The sequence below is a fragment of the Gymnodraco acuticeps genome, unplaced genomic scaffold, assembly GCF_902827175.1.
Source record: "Gymnodraco acuticeps unplaced genomic scaffold, fGymAcu1.1, whole genome shotgun sequence".
NCBI lineage: Eukaryota > Metazoa > Chordata > Actinopteri > Perciformes > Bathydraconidae > Gymnodraco > Gymnodraco acuticeps.
Window position 1 is genome coordinate 24,850 of NW_022991478.1, and position 17,747 is coordinate 42,596.

At 41.1% G+C, this 17,747-nt stretch overlaps 2 protein-coding genes across 3 annotated transcripts; both read left to right on the top strand.

Annotated features, from left to right (window-relative positions):
- The first annotated feature begins 1,463 nt into the window (after window positions 1-1,463).
- LOC117533075 (cytochrome P450 2K1-like) lies at window positions 1,464-4,934 on the top strand. Its single transcript, XM_034196702.1, has 9 exons — window positions 1,464-1,806; window positions 1,936-2,098; window positions 2,197-2,346; window positions 2,436-2,596; window positions 2,718-2,897; window positions 3,266-3,407; window positions 3,522-3,706; window positions 3,805-3,946; window positions 4,032-4,934. Exons 1-9 carry the CDS (start codon window positions 1,600-1,602, stop codon window positions 4,220-4,222), a joined length of 1,521 nt encoding a protein of 506 aa, XP_034052593.1. The 5' UTR covers window positions 1,464-1,599; the 3' UTR covers window positions 4,223-4,934.
- Window positions 4,935-6,465: 1,531 nt separating this feature from the next.
- LOC117533074 (cytochrome P450 2K1-like) lies at window positions 6,466-15,778 on the top strand. 2 transcript variants are annotated; one of them, XM_034196700.1, is made up of 9 exons: window positions 6,466-6,959; window positions 7,109-7,271; window positions 7,430-7,579; window positions 7,671-7,831; window positions 7,960-8,139; window positions 14,336-14,477; window positions 14,585-14,769; window positions 15,103-15,244; window positions 15,330-15,778. In XM_034196700.1, the coding sequence occupies exons 1-9, from the start codon at window positions 6,753-6,755 to the stop codon at window positions 15,518-15,520; spliced, it is 1,521 nt and encodes a 506-aa protein (XP_034052591.1). In that variant the 5' UTR covers window positions 6,466-6,752; the 3' UTR covers window positions 15,521-15,778. The 2 variants fall into 2 exon arrangements, with proteins under 2 accessions (XP_034052591.1, XP_034052592.1); XM_034196701.1 differs by having other exon boundaries at window positions 6,942-6,959; window positions 7,131-7,271.
- The last annotated feature ends 1,969 nt before the right edge of the window (window positions 15,779-17,747 follow it).

Sequence of the window (17,747 nt, forward strand, 5' to 3'; positions counted from 1 at the left end):
AATATTACGTATTTGTAATATTTAGCAACCAAACAAAACATACCTTGAGGTGTTGTTGAAATGACACTGATAAAGACAATATTTTCAACATAATAACATATTAACATTGCCATGTCCATGTTCTGCAGGTGTTGCCACCAACATCCTTCCCTGTAACCTTTGTTTTAAGCAGCAAACATATCGCTGTCTGTTTGATTTAGCTTGTAGTCATTACCAATTCTTATTTTGTAAGTACATAAATGCATTACTTCTGTTTCTGACAAAACAACCATCAGATGAGGCTGGGTGAAAGTTGAGAGAGAGCAAGTTATAATAAAACTTGATATGGTGATCTTTGCCACCAATCTATTACAAGTAATTTGAGATAAGTTATAAATGTGACCCAGTTAAGTTGATCATTTACCAGGGTTCAAAATATCTTGGTTGCAAGGTCATGTTTGGCCAGCTGGTGAGAAATTAGCTGTCTCGTCTACCCCTCTCTATGAAAGTCTGCTTTTCAAATATAGCAGTTTAGATCAACTCTCACTTTAACTTGAACTAGTCTTTCCTTTATTACATGACATTACATGTCACTTGTTAGACGCTTTTATCCAACACCTTCAAAAAACACCTCAAACACCATCTGTTCACTCAGGCCTTTGGCCTCAACTAATATACAGTACTCAGCAACCTGTTCCTGTTTTGTTTTCTTCAGCCTATGTATCTGTATGATTATTATTACTTTTTCTTTTGTTACTTCCCATTGTAAAGCGTCCTTGGGTTTCGTGAAAGGCGCTATATAAATTGAAATTATTATTATGATGATCTTTGCCACCAATCTATACATTGGATAGAGTCCTGTGACGTTTATTGAATCCAATAAAGTTAATGTTTTTTTTTACAATACAGTTTTTGAAATCTAGGTAAATCATTAATCTGAGTTTGTCCATGTGTCTGTGTCCTAGTTTCAGGGAAACCCTTGTGGCATTGACCCGATCTCTAATTCAAAACATTTGCAAAATACCTGCCAGAAATGTCAGCCGCAAGTAGTGTGTCTGCCTGCCCTTTATGAAAAGTGCGGTGAGATAACTTCTATGAGCAAATGCTCAAACGTTTGCAATGTAATCAGTTTGCTGCTGATCATGTAATCATTAAAGGATGTATCGTATAACTATAATATTTCCTTCTTTCTCCATTCAAAATGCTTGTGTACTGTGAGTCTGAGTCGATGACAATGAGAGTGCATGAATACTGTTTTGACCAGTAGAATAATGTCAGCACAGACAATCATTACTGCAGGCCCCCACTCACCCCTCCACCCAACCCAACACTGTGTCCATGGGTTATTGGTATTTGGCCAAAATGTAATCTCACTTGTCCTATCAACCTCTGTACAGGCCAAGCCAATCCCTCGATGATCACATGACATCTGAGGTAGCAAAAGTGCAAATCAATCTTGTTAATGTCAAACAGAACAAATAGACTGTTCTCAAAAGTTCTAATAAGATCAAAGGAGCAGCTACTAAAATAAATCTCTCCTCCTCACTCAACCAGAGCCAGCTGCATTCACACAGCAAACAAGTTAGAGTTGGAGCAACTTCAGAACACTTGATTAAAGTCATGGGAATATTAGATATTTTTCTCCAGGCCTCGAGTACTAGCTCTCTTTTGGGAGCTCTGGTGGTCTTGGTGCTCGTCTACATCGTCTCCTCCTCCAGCTTCGGATCCCAGGACGAAGGAAAGGGACCTCCAGGTCCGAAACCACTTCTGCTACTAGGCAACCTGCTGCAGCTTGACCTTAAGAGACCCTACCACACATTACTGGAGGTGAGGCATTGGCGTACAAGAAGCTTTCTTTTAGAGTCAGTTTCTGCTTATCACAAAGCTCTCTTGTCTTGTTTGCTTTATTCTGTGTGTTTTGAAAAGAAAATGTAATGACATTATGTTGTTCTTAAGCTTTCCAAGAAATATGGATCAGTGTTTACCATCTATTTGGGACCCAAAAAAGTGGTGGTCCTGGCAGGATACAAGACAGTAAAGGAGGCACTTCTCAATCGAGCTGAAGAGTTTGGAGATAGAGACATGCTGCAAATTACGCATGATTATAATCAAGGCCACGGTAATAAATGTTTTACCAAATACTTATCCTTTTCATTTCCACATCCTTTGCCTTCGATGATTTAATTCCATGACATTGTTTGCTGAACTACATTTCAGGGGTTCTATGGTCCAACGGTGATTCATGGAAAGAGATGAGGCGCTTTGCCTTGACTAACCTCAGAGACTTTGGGATGTGTAAGAGGGCTTCTGAGGACAAGATCATTGAGGAATGTGAGCACCTCATAGAAGTGTTTAAGAAATGCAAAGGTAAGTGTCTTATATTATTTGTATGATAACCAACACTTGTCAAGACAATGCATGTGATATTTATAATTTCACCATTTCCCTTTTTACAGGAGAAAATGTTGATACAACTCAATCCATGAACTATGCGGTCTCTAATATTATCTGCTCAATTGTTTATGGCAGCAGATTTGAATATGATGATGCAGAGTTTACATCACTGGTAGATCGAACAAACAGAACTATTCAGCTTGTGGGCGCACCATCGATACAGGTCATCAAATGTTTTAACGCTTAGACTTTCGAATGTGATTTACATAATACATCCATTGCGGCAACTTATTGAACAAATATTGCATTTTTTACTTTCTTTTTTTCAACAATTTCTTTAACAGGTATATAACTTGTTTCCATGGATCGGTAAATTTGTCGCTCACAGAAAGGAGATCAATATGTTGATTTCTGCCAACACAAAACAGAATCAACACCTCTTTAGTCGTTTGAAAGAGACCCTCAATCCACAGATGTGCAAAGGCTATGTGGATGCCTTTCTTCTCCGCAAAAAAAATCTGGAGGTTGGGAAGCAACATAACCACATCTCTGCTGTTGATATCTGAAAAGGGAAATTACATTTACCTGGTCACAATGTTGTTCAACATCATACATTCTTTAATTGATTAAAATAAATACTGATATTTAATAATCAAATTATTTTTGCAAAAATTGTAAATGAACAAATGGAAGTTTTGAAATGTTATTTCCACAAGTTGTAACTAAATTGATAATAGTCAGCCCTTTTCATTAAAAGAAAAAAGTATTGCAATAAACTCACTCAACCATCACTACTACCTCAAAAAACAAGATCAAATTCCCTTTTATGTCACTTGTCAAAGTGTGGGAACAGGTTTGTTGACTGAAAGCACCGATTCATATTTACTTGCAGGAATCTGGGATTACGGACAGTCATTTCCACGATAAAAACCTGATGCAGACAATTCATAATCTCTTTAATGCCGGGACTGACACAACAGCAACAACGCTGAGATGGGGACTTCTGTTTATGGCCAAGTATCCAAAAATACAAGGTTAGGGGCCTAAATTCTAAACAAATGTCTTACAATTAACAGTCCAATCAGCAATATTTTCTTTACCAACAAAAACATCATCTTCATGAAGTCAAAAACGTTTTCTTCTGCCAGACAAGGTCCAAGAAGAGCTGAGCAGGGTGATAGGAAGTCGTCAAGCCCAGGTAGAGGACAGGAAGAGCCTGCCTTTCACTGACGCTGTCATCCATGAGACACAGAGACTGGCTAACATCGTCCCCATGGCACTTCCTCACAAAACGAGCCAAGACGTAACTTTCCAGGGTCACTTCATTAAGAAGGTCAGAATGAATGAAAAACGGTGCAATACATTTCCTTTCATCAATGATAAATAAAAACAAACCAGAGTAATGAAAATCCAATTGTATTTTGTCCACAGGGGACCACAGTGTATCCTCTCCTGACATCCGTCCTGTATGATGAGAGTGAGTGGGAACACCCCCACAGTTTTTATCCTGCTCACTTCTTTGACAAAGATGAGAAGTTCATCAAACGAGATGCCTTCATGCCTTTTTCTGCAGGTTGGTGAATTTAGCCATCACTTCTTGATGTGCACTGACTTGCAGGTGAGATGATCATATTCTCTTTCATTTATTTCTCTTCAACGTCGCCGGGTTTGTCTTGGAGAGAGTCTGGCCAGGATGGAGCTCTTCATCTTCTTCAGCAGCCTCTTGCAACACTTTCGTTTTACTCCTGCTCCAGGAGTTTCAGAGGATGAATTGGATCTGACTCCACGCACAGGCTTCACTCTCAACCCTTCACCTCATAAACTGTGTGCTGTTTCCTGTGACCAGTAGGGCTTGGAAATGCTGCTTAGTCCCACTGTCATCACTTCATATTCATTAAAATTCAGGAGTTCTGATTCTGAGTCATTCTAATGAGTTTAGCATGATATTTCATGTAGTGCAATAGGACTAAATATATACAACTTCATTAATGTCCTTATCACCTTCAAAAATAAGAACAAAATGAAAATCGCTCACGTGGTGAGGAACAACACTTTTCAATAGCACAAAAAGAGCATAGACCTGACTGTGGCAAGAGACAAGACCTTACCATGGCAATAGACCAAACGCATAAACCTGAACATGACAAGAGACAAAAACGAACCGACACTGAACACTGGGAGACAGGGGAATTTAAACACAGGGTAACAAGACACAGGTGGGAACAATCAGGGGCGGGGCTGACACTGATGAGCACAGGAGACACAGAAGGGGTGACAGGTGAAAACAATCAGGAAATTAGACACACCAGGGAAACTAACGACAGACAGGAAAACACGGGGAGAAAGACCAGACAATACACAGGGAGGAAAACATGACAAGGAGAACAGAAAAACACCCACTACCAGACACACAAAACTAAAAACGTGACACAACACAAGAATCGTGACATTTTGACTGAATAGTACTGAACACACTATTGACATCTTGTAGGAAACTAACATCCAAATGTTTAAAGGCACTCTGACTGTCTTTTTTTCATAATAAAGTATTATTGAAAAAATATATGTCTGTGTATCCCGGACACGTCATATTCATGCCCAGTAAATATGGGTCTCGACTCACGATGTTACCTGAGGTAGTGTAGAAATACATTTTGTCACGTTATAACACATATCCACAATAAACATCCATAATAAAATATAAAATTGTGCAGCAAGTCACTATCACTCATATACAAGACTCATAGATAACTGAGGTGCTTCGCTTGTTCTAGCAAACTTGTTGACACAATCCTATAAAATACAACAGACACAGACACAAACTTTTGTGTTCAATGGATGGCTGATATTTTGTCTAAATTGCTATTGTTTTTATGAAAATCAAGCAAAAAGTTACCAGCAGGAAAAGGCACACGTATTTATTGTTGTGTAGGGGCAAAATTAAACTTTTAATTTTAACAACGTACGTACTTGGTTTTGTAAAGAAATGATCAACAGAGATAAGAATGAGTGAAAGATAAAAGAAAACAACATAACAACTTCATATGAAACGTTTTATCAAGATGATCTTTAACACCATTTTATGTTAAGTCATTTGATGCATATATGATCCAGTAACATTAATCATTTCAAGAGTTTTCTAAATCAAACATTGATTAAAGCCAATCTTAAAAATTTAACAAACGCCTGTTTGCGACTCCTCAGTGCACACAAAAACATAACTTGGAGGAATAAATAAATACGGATATGTTATTTAAAACCACCTCGAATATGTTGTGTTAATGTTATGAAATGTTTTCTCATAAATTATGCCGTAAGCAGGAGGACAGAATTACGTCTAAACTGACGCCGTTTTGCATTTCTATAGGTTGTAGATACGAGCATGGTTTTAAATCGTGTTTTATGCCGTTTGCCAAGTCTTGATAAGTCGCTCGTAAAACACAGGAGGTATGGAAACTAAGAACACCATATGTCAGATCCAGTCGTCATGACTCCACTCCGGAGGGATTCCCCGATCATTTCTTACAGTCTCTCATCAAGGGGGTGTCTCCAGTCCCCGGTACAAACACACTGCCTGAGGAAGGCTATGTGTATTTATTTTGTCATGAACCTTTTTCAGACCACTTATTTATTTATTTTGGTGACGATCCGACCTCCATGCTGCTACTCTGGATCAAACTGCATCCACCGAACAATATGATTTATCTCGACCTCCCCAAAATAACCAAAATCTGACACGGTGTGAGATGTCTTTTTTAGCTGTTCTGTCGTCATTTCCTGCGATCTTCTTCATAAAGTCAGTCAAAATGAATGAATGAATGGGCGTTTCTTTGACTATTTATAGGCAAATATGGGCGTTACGTGAAGCCCGCAAAAGCTGCACCGCATTTCGATTCCATTGTGATTTATAAAGGGAAACCGGCGTAGGAAGTGCCGTACGCACTTTCCTCGCCGGTACGCAATGTTTAGTGAATCGGAAAATGTTTGAACATTTCTGTACCTATTTTTTGGATTTCTACTACGTAAGCAACCTTCCCACGTGAATCCTACGCACGGCGTTATAAATGAGGCCCCAGGACTTGTCCAGGTTAAACCTCTCCTTAACCTCACTAGTCTCTAACCTCTGTACAGACCAAGCTAGCTCTCTGCGTCTGATCATATGACATTTGAGATAAGAAAACCGTAAACCAATATCAAAAACAAACACTCTCTTCTGAAGTGTGCTGATAAGAACAAAGGTTGAAACCAGCCCTACCCTTGGCAGGGCTGTTTCCCTCAGCAGCAAATATAAAAGAAATGACTCTTCAACACACAAAGCACAACATCCAGAATCGTTTTTTTCAGTAAGCTGTCAAGAACGCTTTTTCTTTTTTTAAATCATGGGGATAATAGATGTTCTCCTTCAGTCTTGCAGCTCTATCTCCTTGTTTGGGGCTTTGGTGGTCCTGCTGCTCGTATTTATCGTCTCAACCTCCAATTTTAGTTCCCAGGATGAAGGAAAGGAACCTCCAGGTCCAAAACCACTTCCCATCATCGGAAACCTGCTGCAGATTGACCTTAAAAGACCCTACCACACATTTCTGGAGGTGAGAAAATGACTGGAATAACAAGCATGTCTTTAAGGGTGATTTGTTGGATGTGCACTTCAGGTAGCAATGTCACAAAGGTTCAATCAAATTAATTTGTGTTTTTGGTTACTTAAAAAAAACTTGACATTATGCCCCGGTATTCTTAGCTTTCCAAAACATATGGATCAGTGTTCACAGTATATTTGGGATCCAAAAAAGTGGTGGTCCTGGCTGGATATAAAACAGTGAAGGAGGCCCTTGTCAACTACGCTGAAGAGTTTGGAGACAGAGATACAATGCAAATCATAGCGGAAACTGGTAACAGCCATGGTAAGGAAAGCAAGATTTGTTTACACAAAATATTTGTTCTTGTTTGTTAAAACAGCTGATTGGGCAGTAGGCAACAATTTGATCAAATACGACGCAGCCATAAACTTGGTTGCAACCTAGTCTAATCTTGTTTAACTTAAAACATTTTTTAATCTTAGGCGTTATATTTTCCAACGGTGAATCATGGAAAGAGATGAGGCGCTTTGCCTTGACTAACCTCAGAGACTTTGGGATGGGTAAGAGGGCTTGTGAGGACAAAATCATTGAGGAATGCACAAACCTCATTGAAGTGTTTAATAAATGCAAAGGTAAGTGTCTTATTAAAACCAACAACATGAGAAACAGCATTTTGCCAATGCTTGTGATTCCTTTTTTATGTTCCTGTAATCCTTTCTACAGGAAAAGCTTTTGATACAGCCCAACCAATGAACTGTGCAGTCTCTAATATTATCTGCTCCATTGTTTATGGTAGCAGATTTGAATATGATGATCCTGAGTTTACTTCATTGGTAGAAAGAACAAACAGGAATATTCAACTCCTGGGCTCCCCGTCGATACAGGTGCTATTTCATATGTTTATTAAGCTTACACTTTCAGATGTTGTTTTAATGTTCATATACAATATGAACATGACAAATGTGTCACTTGTCTTTTGAACACTATTTCATTGCCAGTTCGTTTTGAACAGGTATATAACATGTTCCCATGGATTGGTAAATGGATTGCTAACAGAAAGGAAGTCCACACGATGGTTGCTGCAAACAAGGAACAGAATCGACGGCTGTTTACACGTTTGAAAGAGACCTTCAATCCACAGATGTGCAGAGGCTTTGTGGACTCATTTCTGCTCCGAAAGCAAAATCTGGAGGTTGGCAAGAATTTCATCACCAACCTTAACAAAAAACACTGGTTGATCAACCCGTTACTGCTTTGTTTGTCTACACTCTCCATAGGCCACAAGTAGATTTATTAGTGAGAAAGATTGAGGTGCAAGCCTTTAATCAGTAGTGAAAATGTACATTGTTGGAATCAAGAAAATTATATTCTTATTTATGAACAATTGTTCTTCATCATAGATATCATAAATAGAATCCTAGATGTGTAAAAATTAGGGATGCACCGATCAGAGTTCCCGTTAGAATATTTTTTCGCCGGTCAAGTTTAAATCTTCCGAACAAAATTTGAAAGTTCCGGTCAAAGGTCTTCTTTGTTATTTATTTAGCTTTAAAACAAATTGATATGATTCGATATTAAACAAACGAATTATAGTAGATTAACTATTCAAAAGTGTACAGGAATTTACAATAACACGGGAATAATAAACGGAGCGCTCTCTCCCTCTCCTGACAGCCCGTCAGTATCATGCAGCTCGCAGATCAGTAATGAGTGACCCGACAGTAAAACTAAACATATCAATAACTAGTTTAGGTAGTTTGAGAGGTCATTAAAATAGCTATGTGTGATATTCTAACCTGAAGTGTGTGTTTTGTTCCGCTCACCGCTGCATGTGATTATGCAGAGCTGCGTGCCGACTCGTCAGCAGCAGCTGATCTCTCTCTCCCGTCAGATTAGACTTTACTCGTCGCGTTTATGTCCATATCGATCAGATCTAGCTAGTTCTAGCTAATGATAGGTCTACCTGCTTATTAAAAGACACCTAAACAATAAGCGTCGCTATGCAACCGGGTGAGGCCGCAAAGTATAGCGCAGCATTATGCATTTGTTTACATGCCCACCGGAACCCTGAGGCATTACCAACAGATCAACGCACAATCAACCCATACAGGAAATTAGACATTAGAATTGACTATTCTTGTCTGTTACATAAGTGGCGCAAGTTGCGCAACTGATGCAGTATTGCGCTAAGGGGAAATTATTTTGACCGGACACTTTGACCGGAGAGATTTAGATTTGCCGGTCTTCAGCATATTTTACCGGTCATAGTCCGGTAATTACCGGCTAACGGGAAATCTGCCACCGATGCAACATTTCTTGGCTGATGCCGATGTTAAGAATGACAATTTGGCCGATGCCGATGTTTTAATGTAATTTGTTTCCACTGTTGTTATTCCACTTTGTGCCAGGAAAAACACATTTATTTCTCGCAAAATGGTTTCAGTTTCAAAGGCTGAGCAAGTTCGTTATTATAACATCATAGTACGCTGTTTAGAAAGTATGGAGCTCTACCGGATCACCTGCAGGTCTGCTCGCTGTGAGGGGGCCGGTGAGCGGAACAAAACACACGTTTAGATTTAGAAATCACACTTAGCTATTTCATCTACCTCTGAATCTACCTAAACTATTTAGAAATATATTTATTCCTCACTGTCGGATCACTCATTACTGGATCAGCGAGCTGCATGAGACGGATACGGACCAGCTGTCAGGGGAGAGAGGAAAAGAGAGAGAGGGAGAGAGGAAAAGAGAGCGCTCCGTTTTAACGGAACACTTTTTGCAAACTGCAAATTGCGGATCTCTGGGTGAAACAATGAAATAATCCCACACTGCCGACATTTTTTGTTTTCTTTAGTTAATGTTTTTTTTATATGTAAATGAACTACGGGTGCCGCAAATGTTATGACGGAACGCGAGAAAAAATAACAAAATCATTGGCGCCTAAATAGGGCGAACATCGTCCCTCTGGCCGATGTATGGGTGCATCCCTAGTAAAAAATACATTTAGACAAGAAAAGAGTAAACTGTTGATATGTTGGTTTATAATGAAATGTTATAATTTAATATGTATGAATTTAAATGTAAGATATCTAGGATTGAATTTCAGAAAACTATTACCGAGTTCTAATATCCATCTAGTAAAACTTATATTTTTACAAGTAACTTTTATACTTGAGATGTATACAATTAATTGTAGATCTAGTCAAATTTGAATTTAGTAAGGATTATGGTAATTTGGGCCAAAATGTTTTTGAGATATGTTGTGATAGAGACAACTGATATGGGAAATTACACTTACACTAGTCACTATCCTTTTCAACATTTATTGTAAGTATCTCAAATTGTTATTCATATAAGTTCAAAAAGGAATTATTGATTTTTTAACAAATATTTTTACTGTTATATTACATTACATTACATTACATTGCATTTAGCTGACGCTTTTATCCAAAGCGACTTACAATAAGTACATTCGACCAGGAAGACACAACCTTGAAGAAAACAGAATCATATAAGTATATCAGGTTTCATAGAGCCAAACATTTCAAGTGCTACTCAACTGGCTTTAGGTAATCCAGTCCTTTATTAGTATAAAAGTGCTTCGTTAATCGTTCTAACGCTCGAAGTGGAGTCGAAAGAGATGAGTTTTCAGTTTGCGCCGGAAGATGTGCAAGCTATCTGCTGTCCTGATGTCAATGGGGAGCTCATTCCACCATCTTGGAGCCAGGACAGCAAACCCACGTGTTTTCCCCAGCGAGGGCGCAACGAGTCGTTTGGCTGATGCAGAGCGTAGTGCACGCGCTGGGGTGTACGGTTTAACCATGTCCTGGATGTAGGAAGGGCCAGATCCATTCGCAGCACGGTAAGCAAGTACCAGTGTCTTGAAGTGGATTCTAGCAGTTACCGGAAGCCAGTGAAGGGAGCGGAGGAGCGGAGTGGTGTGGGAGAATTTAGGAAGGTTGAAAACCAGACGAGCCGCTGCATTCTGGATGAGCTGCAGAGGTCGGATGGCACATGCAGGTAGACCAGCCAGGAGGGAGTTGCAGTAGTCTAGGCGTGAGATGACGAGAGCCTGGACCAGAACCTGAGTCGCTTTCTGAGTCAGCTGGGGACGTATCTTCCTGATGTTGTAAAGCGTGTATCTGCAGCAACGGGTTGTAGCAGCGATGTTTGCAGTGAAGGACAGGTTGTTATCTAGGGTCACACCCAGATTCCTTGCAGTCTGAGTCGGGGGAAACAACTGAGGTGCCGATGTTGATTGTCAGGTCAAGAGTTGGACAATCTTTTCCCGGGAGGAAGAGCAGCTCAGTCTTGTCAAGGTTGAGCTTGAGGTGGTGAGCAGACATCCACTGAGAGATGTCAGCTAGACAAGCAGAGATGCGTGCGACGACCTGGGTCTCTGAGCGGGGAAAGGACAGAATTAATTGGGTGTCGTCAGCGTAGCAGTGGTAAGAAAAACCATGCGGGCTAATGACTGATCCGAGCGAGTTTGTGTACAAGGAGAAGAGGAGGGGACCAAGAACAGAGCCCTGAGGGACCCCCGTAGTTAATTGACAAGGGTCGGACTCAGACCCTCTCCAAGTCACCCTGTAGGTACGGTCTTTCAGGTATGAGGTGAGGAGGGAAAGTGCAGAGCCTGAAACTCCAAGTTTTTGGAGAGTGCGAAGGAGGATCTGATGATTCACCGTGTCGAATGCAGCAGACAGGTCCAACAGGATGATGACAGAGGAGAGGGATGCAGTTTTGGCAGTGTGCAGTTCCTCCGTGACAGCAATGAGAGCAGTTTCTGTGGAGTGACCTGCCTTGAAACCAGACTGGTGCGGATCCAGAAGGTTGTTCTGATTGAGATAACAGGAGAGTTGTTTAAAGACAGCGCGTTCAAGTGATTTAGACAGGAACGGGAGGAGAGAGACAGGCCTGTAGTTTATAACATCAGACGGGTTGAGAGTGGGTTTCTTTAGGAGAGGGTTTACTCTTGCCTCCTTGAGACTGTTTGGAAAGTGACCAGAAGTTAGAGAAGTGTTGATGAAATGGGTGAGAAACGGTAGAATATCAGGAGCGATAGTCTGAAGGAGGTTTGAAGGGATAGGGTCCAGAGGACAGGTGGTAGGGCGGGCAGAGGTAATGAGGGTAAGAACCTCACTTGGAGAGAGAGGGGAAAAGTAGGTTAGTGTGTTGGTGGAAGGAAGGTCTGGTGACCCAGCGGTGAGTAAAGGTGAGTCAGAAAAAGAAGAGCGAATATCATTAACCTTTTTTTCAAAGTGGGTAACAAAGTCGCTTGACAGAAGTGAGGAGGGGGGAGGAGCTTTTGGAGGGTCCAAGAGGGTGGAGAAGATGGAAAATAGTTTTTTAGGATTGGAATAGGAAGATTGGATCTTATCTTGAAAGAAAGTGCTTTTTGCCTGAGAGATTGAAGCAGAGAAAGAGGAGAGGAGAGCTTGATAGGTTAGGAGGTCGTCACGGTGTTTGGATTTCCACCATTTCCGCTCTGCTGCCCTAAGGACGGTTCTATTAGCACGCAGTGCATCATTTAGCCAGGGAGCCGGAGGGGACTGACGAGCCTGCCGAGATGTCAGAGGACAGAGCGAGTCCAGAGTGGATGAGAGAGTAGAGAGGAGAGTTTCTGCAGCAGAGTTTGGAGGCAGTAGTTGGAACGAATCAGAGGAAGGGAGGGCTGAGAGCACCGACGAGGCAAAGGTAGAGGGAGAGAGGGAGCGAAGGTTACGGAGGACAAGTGTAGGATGGGAAGAGATTAGTTTGTTATGTTTGGAAAGGGATAGAGAGAATGAAATGAAGAAGTGATCGGATGTGTGGAGCGGGTTTACAGAGAGGTTAGAAGTAGCGCAGTTCCTTGAGAATATGAGATCAAGGACATTCTCAGCTTTATGAGTCGGTGGGGACGGAGAGAGTGAGAAAGCAAAGGCGGTTAACAGAGATGTTAGTTCGTCTATCTTCCCCATCTGGAGGTTGAAGTCTCCGAGAAGTACAGCGGGAGGGCCAGTTTCAGGGATGTGTGAGAGGAGATGATCTAATTCCTCCAAGAAGTCCCCCAAGGCGCCTGGTGGACGGTAGAGAACAACAATGGTTAACTGTATAGGATGGGTTACTGTGACGGCATGGAACTCAAAGGTGGAAGGAGTGAAGTTTGGTAGCTTGAAGAGGGAAAAGCTCCATTTGGGAGAGAGCAGGAGACCAGTGCCACCTCCTCTGCCAGTGGGTCTGGGTGTATGGGAGAAGGAATATGCAGTGGAGAGAGCTGCTGGGGTGGATGTGTTGGATGGAGTAATCCAGGTCTCAGTGAGAGCAAGGAAATCCAGAGACTGCAGGGAGGCGTAGCCAGAGATGAAGTCAGCCTTAGGAACAGCTGACTGGCAGTTCCACAGGCCACCTGAAACTAGATGTTGGATCTCAGTGGAGCACGTGGGATAGACGAGAGCAGGCCGGTTATATCGATTACGAGATACACGGGGCCAGTGATAATTGCGAGAAGACACATGAACAGGAATGGAGAAAATACACATGATTATAGCATGAGGGGCTAAACAACAAAATTAAAAATTAAAAACACCAACGATACTTAGCTCAATCAAAGTAGGATTTGCCTCCTCTTTGCCTCCCTCGTGACTCCTGTAGGACTCTAATGTCTTTGTCAGTCTTACTCCTGTAGGACTCTAATGTCTTTGTCAGTCTTAGCCTGTCTGCCGCTGAAGCTGACGCTCCAGGAAAGAGCTACCCGAAATGGACGCCTGATTGCTCAGTTCTCACAGCTGAAGTTAATTAGTTAACTATCTACAGCTGATGGGCGACAATAGACTGGCCCTGCCTATGTTAATAATGCAGGCTTGAGTGCTGAGACCTGTGCAGCAGGTTTCGCCTGAGCAGATCTGAGATTTAAAATCTCTCAAAAGCGATTTAGCCGTTTAAGCTACAGTAACAATTATACAGAGTCGAATAAATGAAACCGAGAAGTCTAATTAAACAAGAATATAACTTACAGTGGTTGCTGCGTCAATAGGTAATGTCGTCACCAGGTCCAGATGCACACTTTGCCACGTAGAAATGTGATTTCCACTAGTGATACGATACGATACGATACGATATTACTTTATTGTCAGATCAAGTCTGAAATGTGACTTGCGTCACAGCAGCTCCATGTCCAACATCAACAGACAAATATGCATACACAAATACATGAAACACAAACATTTAACATAACAGCACAACTAGATTGTCAATAGTCAGCCCTTTTGAGTAAATTATAAAAGGGCTATCCATAAACCCAATCGGTCATGAAAACTACAAGAAAGAACAAGATCAAAATCCCTCATATGTAACATTCATACATTCGATTGGTTTAAATAACTACAATAATTAATCTTTACCTGCAGGAATCTGGGATTACCAATAGTCACTTCCACGATAATAACCTGTTGCAGACAGTTCTTAATCTCTTTGCTGCCGGGACTGACACAACAGCAACAACCCTGAGATGGGGACTTCTGTTTATGGCCAAGTATCCAAAAATACAAGGTAAGGAACCTAAAATCGCCCCCAAAAAAATCATACAACAGTCCAAGCAGCAATATGTGCTTTACCAACAAAGATCATCTCAATTATAAAAACGTTTCATCTTTTAGACCAGGTCCAGGAAGAGCTAAGCAGGGTGATAGGAAGTCGTCAAGCCCAGGTAGAGGACAGGAAGAGCCTGCCTTTCACTGACGCCGTCATCCATGAGACACAGCGACTGGGCAACATCGTCCCGATGGCCATTCCTCACAAAACAAGCCAAGACGTAACTTTCCAGGGTCACTTCATTAAGAAGGTCAGAATGAATGAACAACTTAATTTAGAGAATCCAAAATGACTTGAAAGGATGAATCACAAATGACTAATAAAACTGGAGGACTGTCCTGTGACTGAAATTACACTAGACATACCACCTTAGATCTGCCTAAGCTGAAGAAAATGCTAACCTTAATCAGCAAGGAACAGGGTTAAACAAATAAAAAGATATGCTCTTCTTGACTTAATCAATTGCCCTTATTTAAATCATTAGCTCATATTAGTAAGACATCCATTGTTCAACCGGTTCAATCAATAGAATCCGCCCTCTATATATGACAGTATTGGAAATCATACCGTGTTTTTTCCACAGGGGACCACAGTGTTTCCTCTCCTGACATCCGTCCTGTATGATGAGAGTGAGTGGGAACACCCCCGCAGTTTTTATCCTGCTCACTTCTTGGACAAAGACGGGAAGTTCATCAAGCGAGATGCCTTCATGCCTTTTTCTGCAGGTTGGTGAATTTAGCCATCACTTCTTGATGTGCACTGACTTGCAGGTGAGATGATCATATTCTCTTTCATTTATTTCTCTTCAAGGTCGCCGGGTTTGTCTTGGAGAGAGTCTGGCCAGGATGGAGCTCTTCATCTTCTTCACCAGCCTCTTGCAACACTTTCGTTTTACTCCTGCTCCAGGAGTTTCAGAGGATGAATTGGATCTGACTCCACGCACAGGCTTCACTCTCAACCCTTCACCTCATAAACTGTGTGCTGTTTCCTGTGAGCAGTAGGGCTTGAAAATGCTTCTTAGTCCCACTGTCATGACTTTAAATCCATTTAATTCCAGAGTATTTTCCAATTGTCCAACTTGATAGTTAATGTAGTAAAACAGCAGATAATATTTACAACTTCATAAATGTAATCACAACAATTTTCCCTTCCTCACTATAGACATGTAAATGCAGATGTGGCAAAGTACATGGTATTCTCTACATCAACTAGTGTTTCTGGCTATCATGTCATTAAAATGTCAATTGTATTCATGTTAATCTTTGTCTGCATTTCTTTGTAAATCATTGAGACCTCATTGAACTGTTCAAGAAATGAAGGGGTTGAGTACCTTGTAAAGAAAACGCATGATTCGCAACATTTTGCCAATGTTTAAGGTATTCATTTATTATCCCCAGTGATTCCCACAGCATGTTAATACTTTGGGGGGCCCCCAAAGTATAATGGCTCCCCCCAAAGTATAATTTGTGTGTTTTTTGTTTTTTTTTACTCAGTGAGCACTCATTTGCATTTGCATTGGTGGCAATGAGTGCTCAGTGAGTAAAAAAAACTTTAAAAACCATAAATTATACTTTGGGGGGAGCCACCCATAAATTATACTTTGGGGGGAGCCATTATACTGGTAAACAGCCTCTATGGGCGCGAGTCCAGACCCACTTTTGGAATCAAATGATGACGTCAGTGGGATTATCTCCTTTATCAACTCCTAAGCATCCCCGGGACAACATCACTAGCCCCGCCCCTAAAAAGGTGTGAACTTGAGCCAATCAAGGACTACTACTACTAGGTCGTCCTTAGACGAGTTTGCCAACGGGTTCGCCAATCCTCACGGTCCTCCATACACCCGGCCAGCTCTGTGGAGCTTTCCACCCCCACATCCTTCCTCAGCACCTCCACGTATGTTGGCGTGGGGCGCCCTCTTGGTCGGTGCCCGTGTGTTGGCTCCCAGAGTACTAACTTGCCAGCTGGAAGTTCCTGGTGTCGATGGCAGTGACCTGTACATTTCAGTTTCCTGGATGCCACCTTGTCACTCAGCCTGGGTAGCCCACCAGGACTAGCCCCGCTCCTAAATTTCACCAGTTTGTATATAGTTAAAATAAAGTTATCCGGTGATTTGACGATCAGATACCAGTGTGGAGTTTTCTGTCTTAAATTTTATATAGATCATGTTCTTTGTTGGTTTGTGAGGATGTTCATACACACTTGGTAAGATGTGTGTGTGAAAGAAGACCACAAAAAAGACCCCCCACCCCCGCCCCGAGAATTGAATTGTATGTGTTTCATTGTTAATGGCCACAAATGTTAATATAATGATCTAGAATGTACATAACTGGTAGAGGAGGAAGCAATCGGTTAATACAAAGTATTCATCCTAGAAAACCAGAACCACAATAAACATCCACAATAAAGAAAGAAATTAGTTCATGTTACTCCCACTCATATACAAGATTCAGAGTTAACTGAGGTGCTTCACTTGGTCTAGCATACTTGTTCTCACAATTCTATAGCATAGAACAACAAATGACTAACAAAACTCTTCATGTTTATTGATGGCTGATATTAACTCAATTGATTCATCGTTGCATTAATGTTAATGTGCTCTGTGAATTGCTGTCGTGTATAGCTCTTCTACAATCCTGCAACATTTGAGAAAGAACCGGTGTACCAAACCCAACAAAGTGTCATATTTTTTTTAACCAGCCCATTTCAGTAGGCCGGATTCATTACTTTATTTTCCATCCATCTTCTACAATGATTAGAAAGTGTTGAAGAGCGACAATCAAAACCCAACAGACTGAGACAGAGGTATCTGTCAATATTATATACTTAACTTTATTATTCCGTTAAACTCTCCCATTTGGATCACATGACATTTAAGATAACAAATATTTGTGTCTATTTTCTTTTGCCATGTTTCTGTATACTGTGCCAATACTGAACTGTTTGCACTGGAAGTCCACTCTGTTCTTTCCTAGAGAATAATTAGCTTTATCGTTCCATAAAACTCTACCCTTCCGATCACATGACATTAAGATGAGAAATCTCCAAACCAATATTAAACAACAAAAGTAAACTATTTTCAGAAAGGTACATAACAAGTTTGTTAGCTGATGCTCTTATCCAAAGCAACTGACATACACTTCAGTATAATAGACCTGCCTGCTACTTGAGCAATTTGGGGTTTGTTTCCTGCCCGATGGCACTTGATATGTTCAGCCTGTCCTCCTA

Bases quoted from the DNA above. Each gene is read 5' to 3' on its own strand.
- LOC117533075 (XM_034196702.1), top strand. From the start codon at position 1,600: ATGGGAATATTAGATATTTTTCTCCAGGCCTCGAGTACTAGCTCTCTT. The intron at 1,807-1,935 runs GTGAGGCATTGG...GTTGTTCTTAAG, and splicing joins CCTACCACACATTACTGGAG to CTTTCCAAGAAATATGGATC. The intron at 3,408-3,521 runs GTTAGGGGCCTA...TTCTTCTGCCAG, and splicing joins CAAGTATCCAAAAATACAAG to ACAAGGTCCAAGAAGAGCTG.
- LOC117533074 (XM_034196700.1), top strand. From the start codon at position 6,753: ATGGGGATAATAGATGTTCTCCTTCAGTCTTGCAGCTCTATCTCCTTG. The intron at 7,580-7,670 runs GTAAGTGTCTTA...TCCTTTCTACAG, and splicing joins AGTGTTTAATAAATGCAAAG to GAAAAGCTTTTGATACAGCC. The intron at 8,140-14,335 runs GTTGGCAAGAAT...CTTTACCTGCAG, and splicing joins TCCGAAAGCAAAATCTGGAG to GAATCTGGGATTACCAATAG.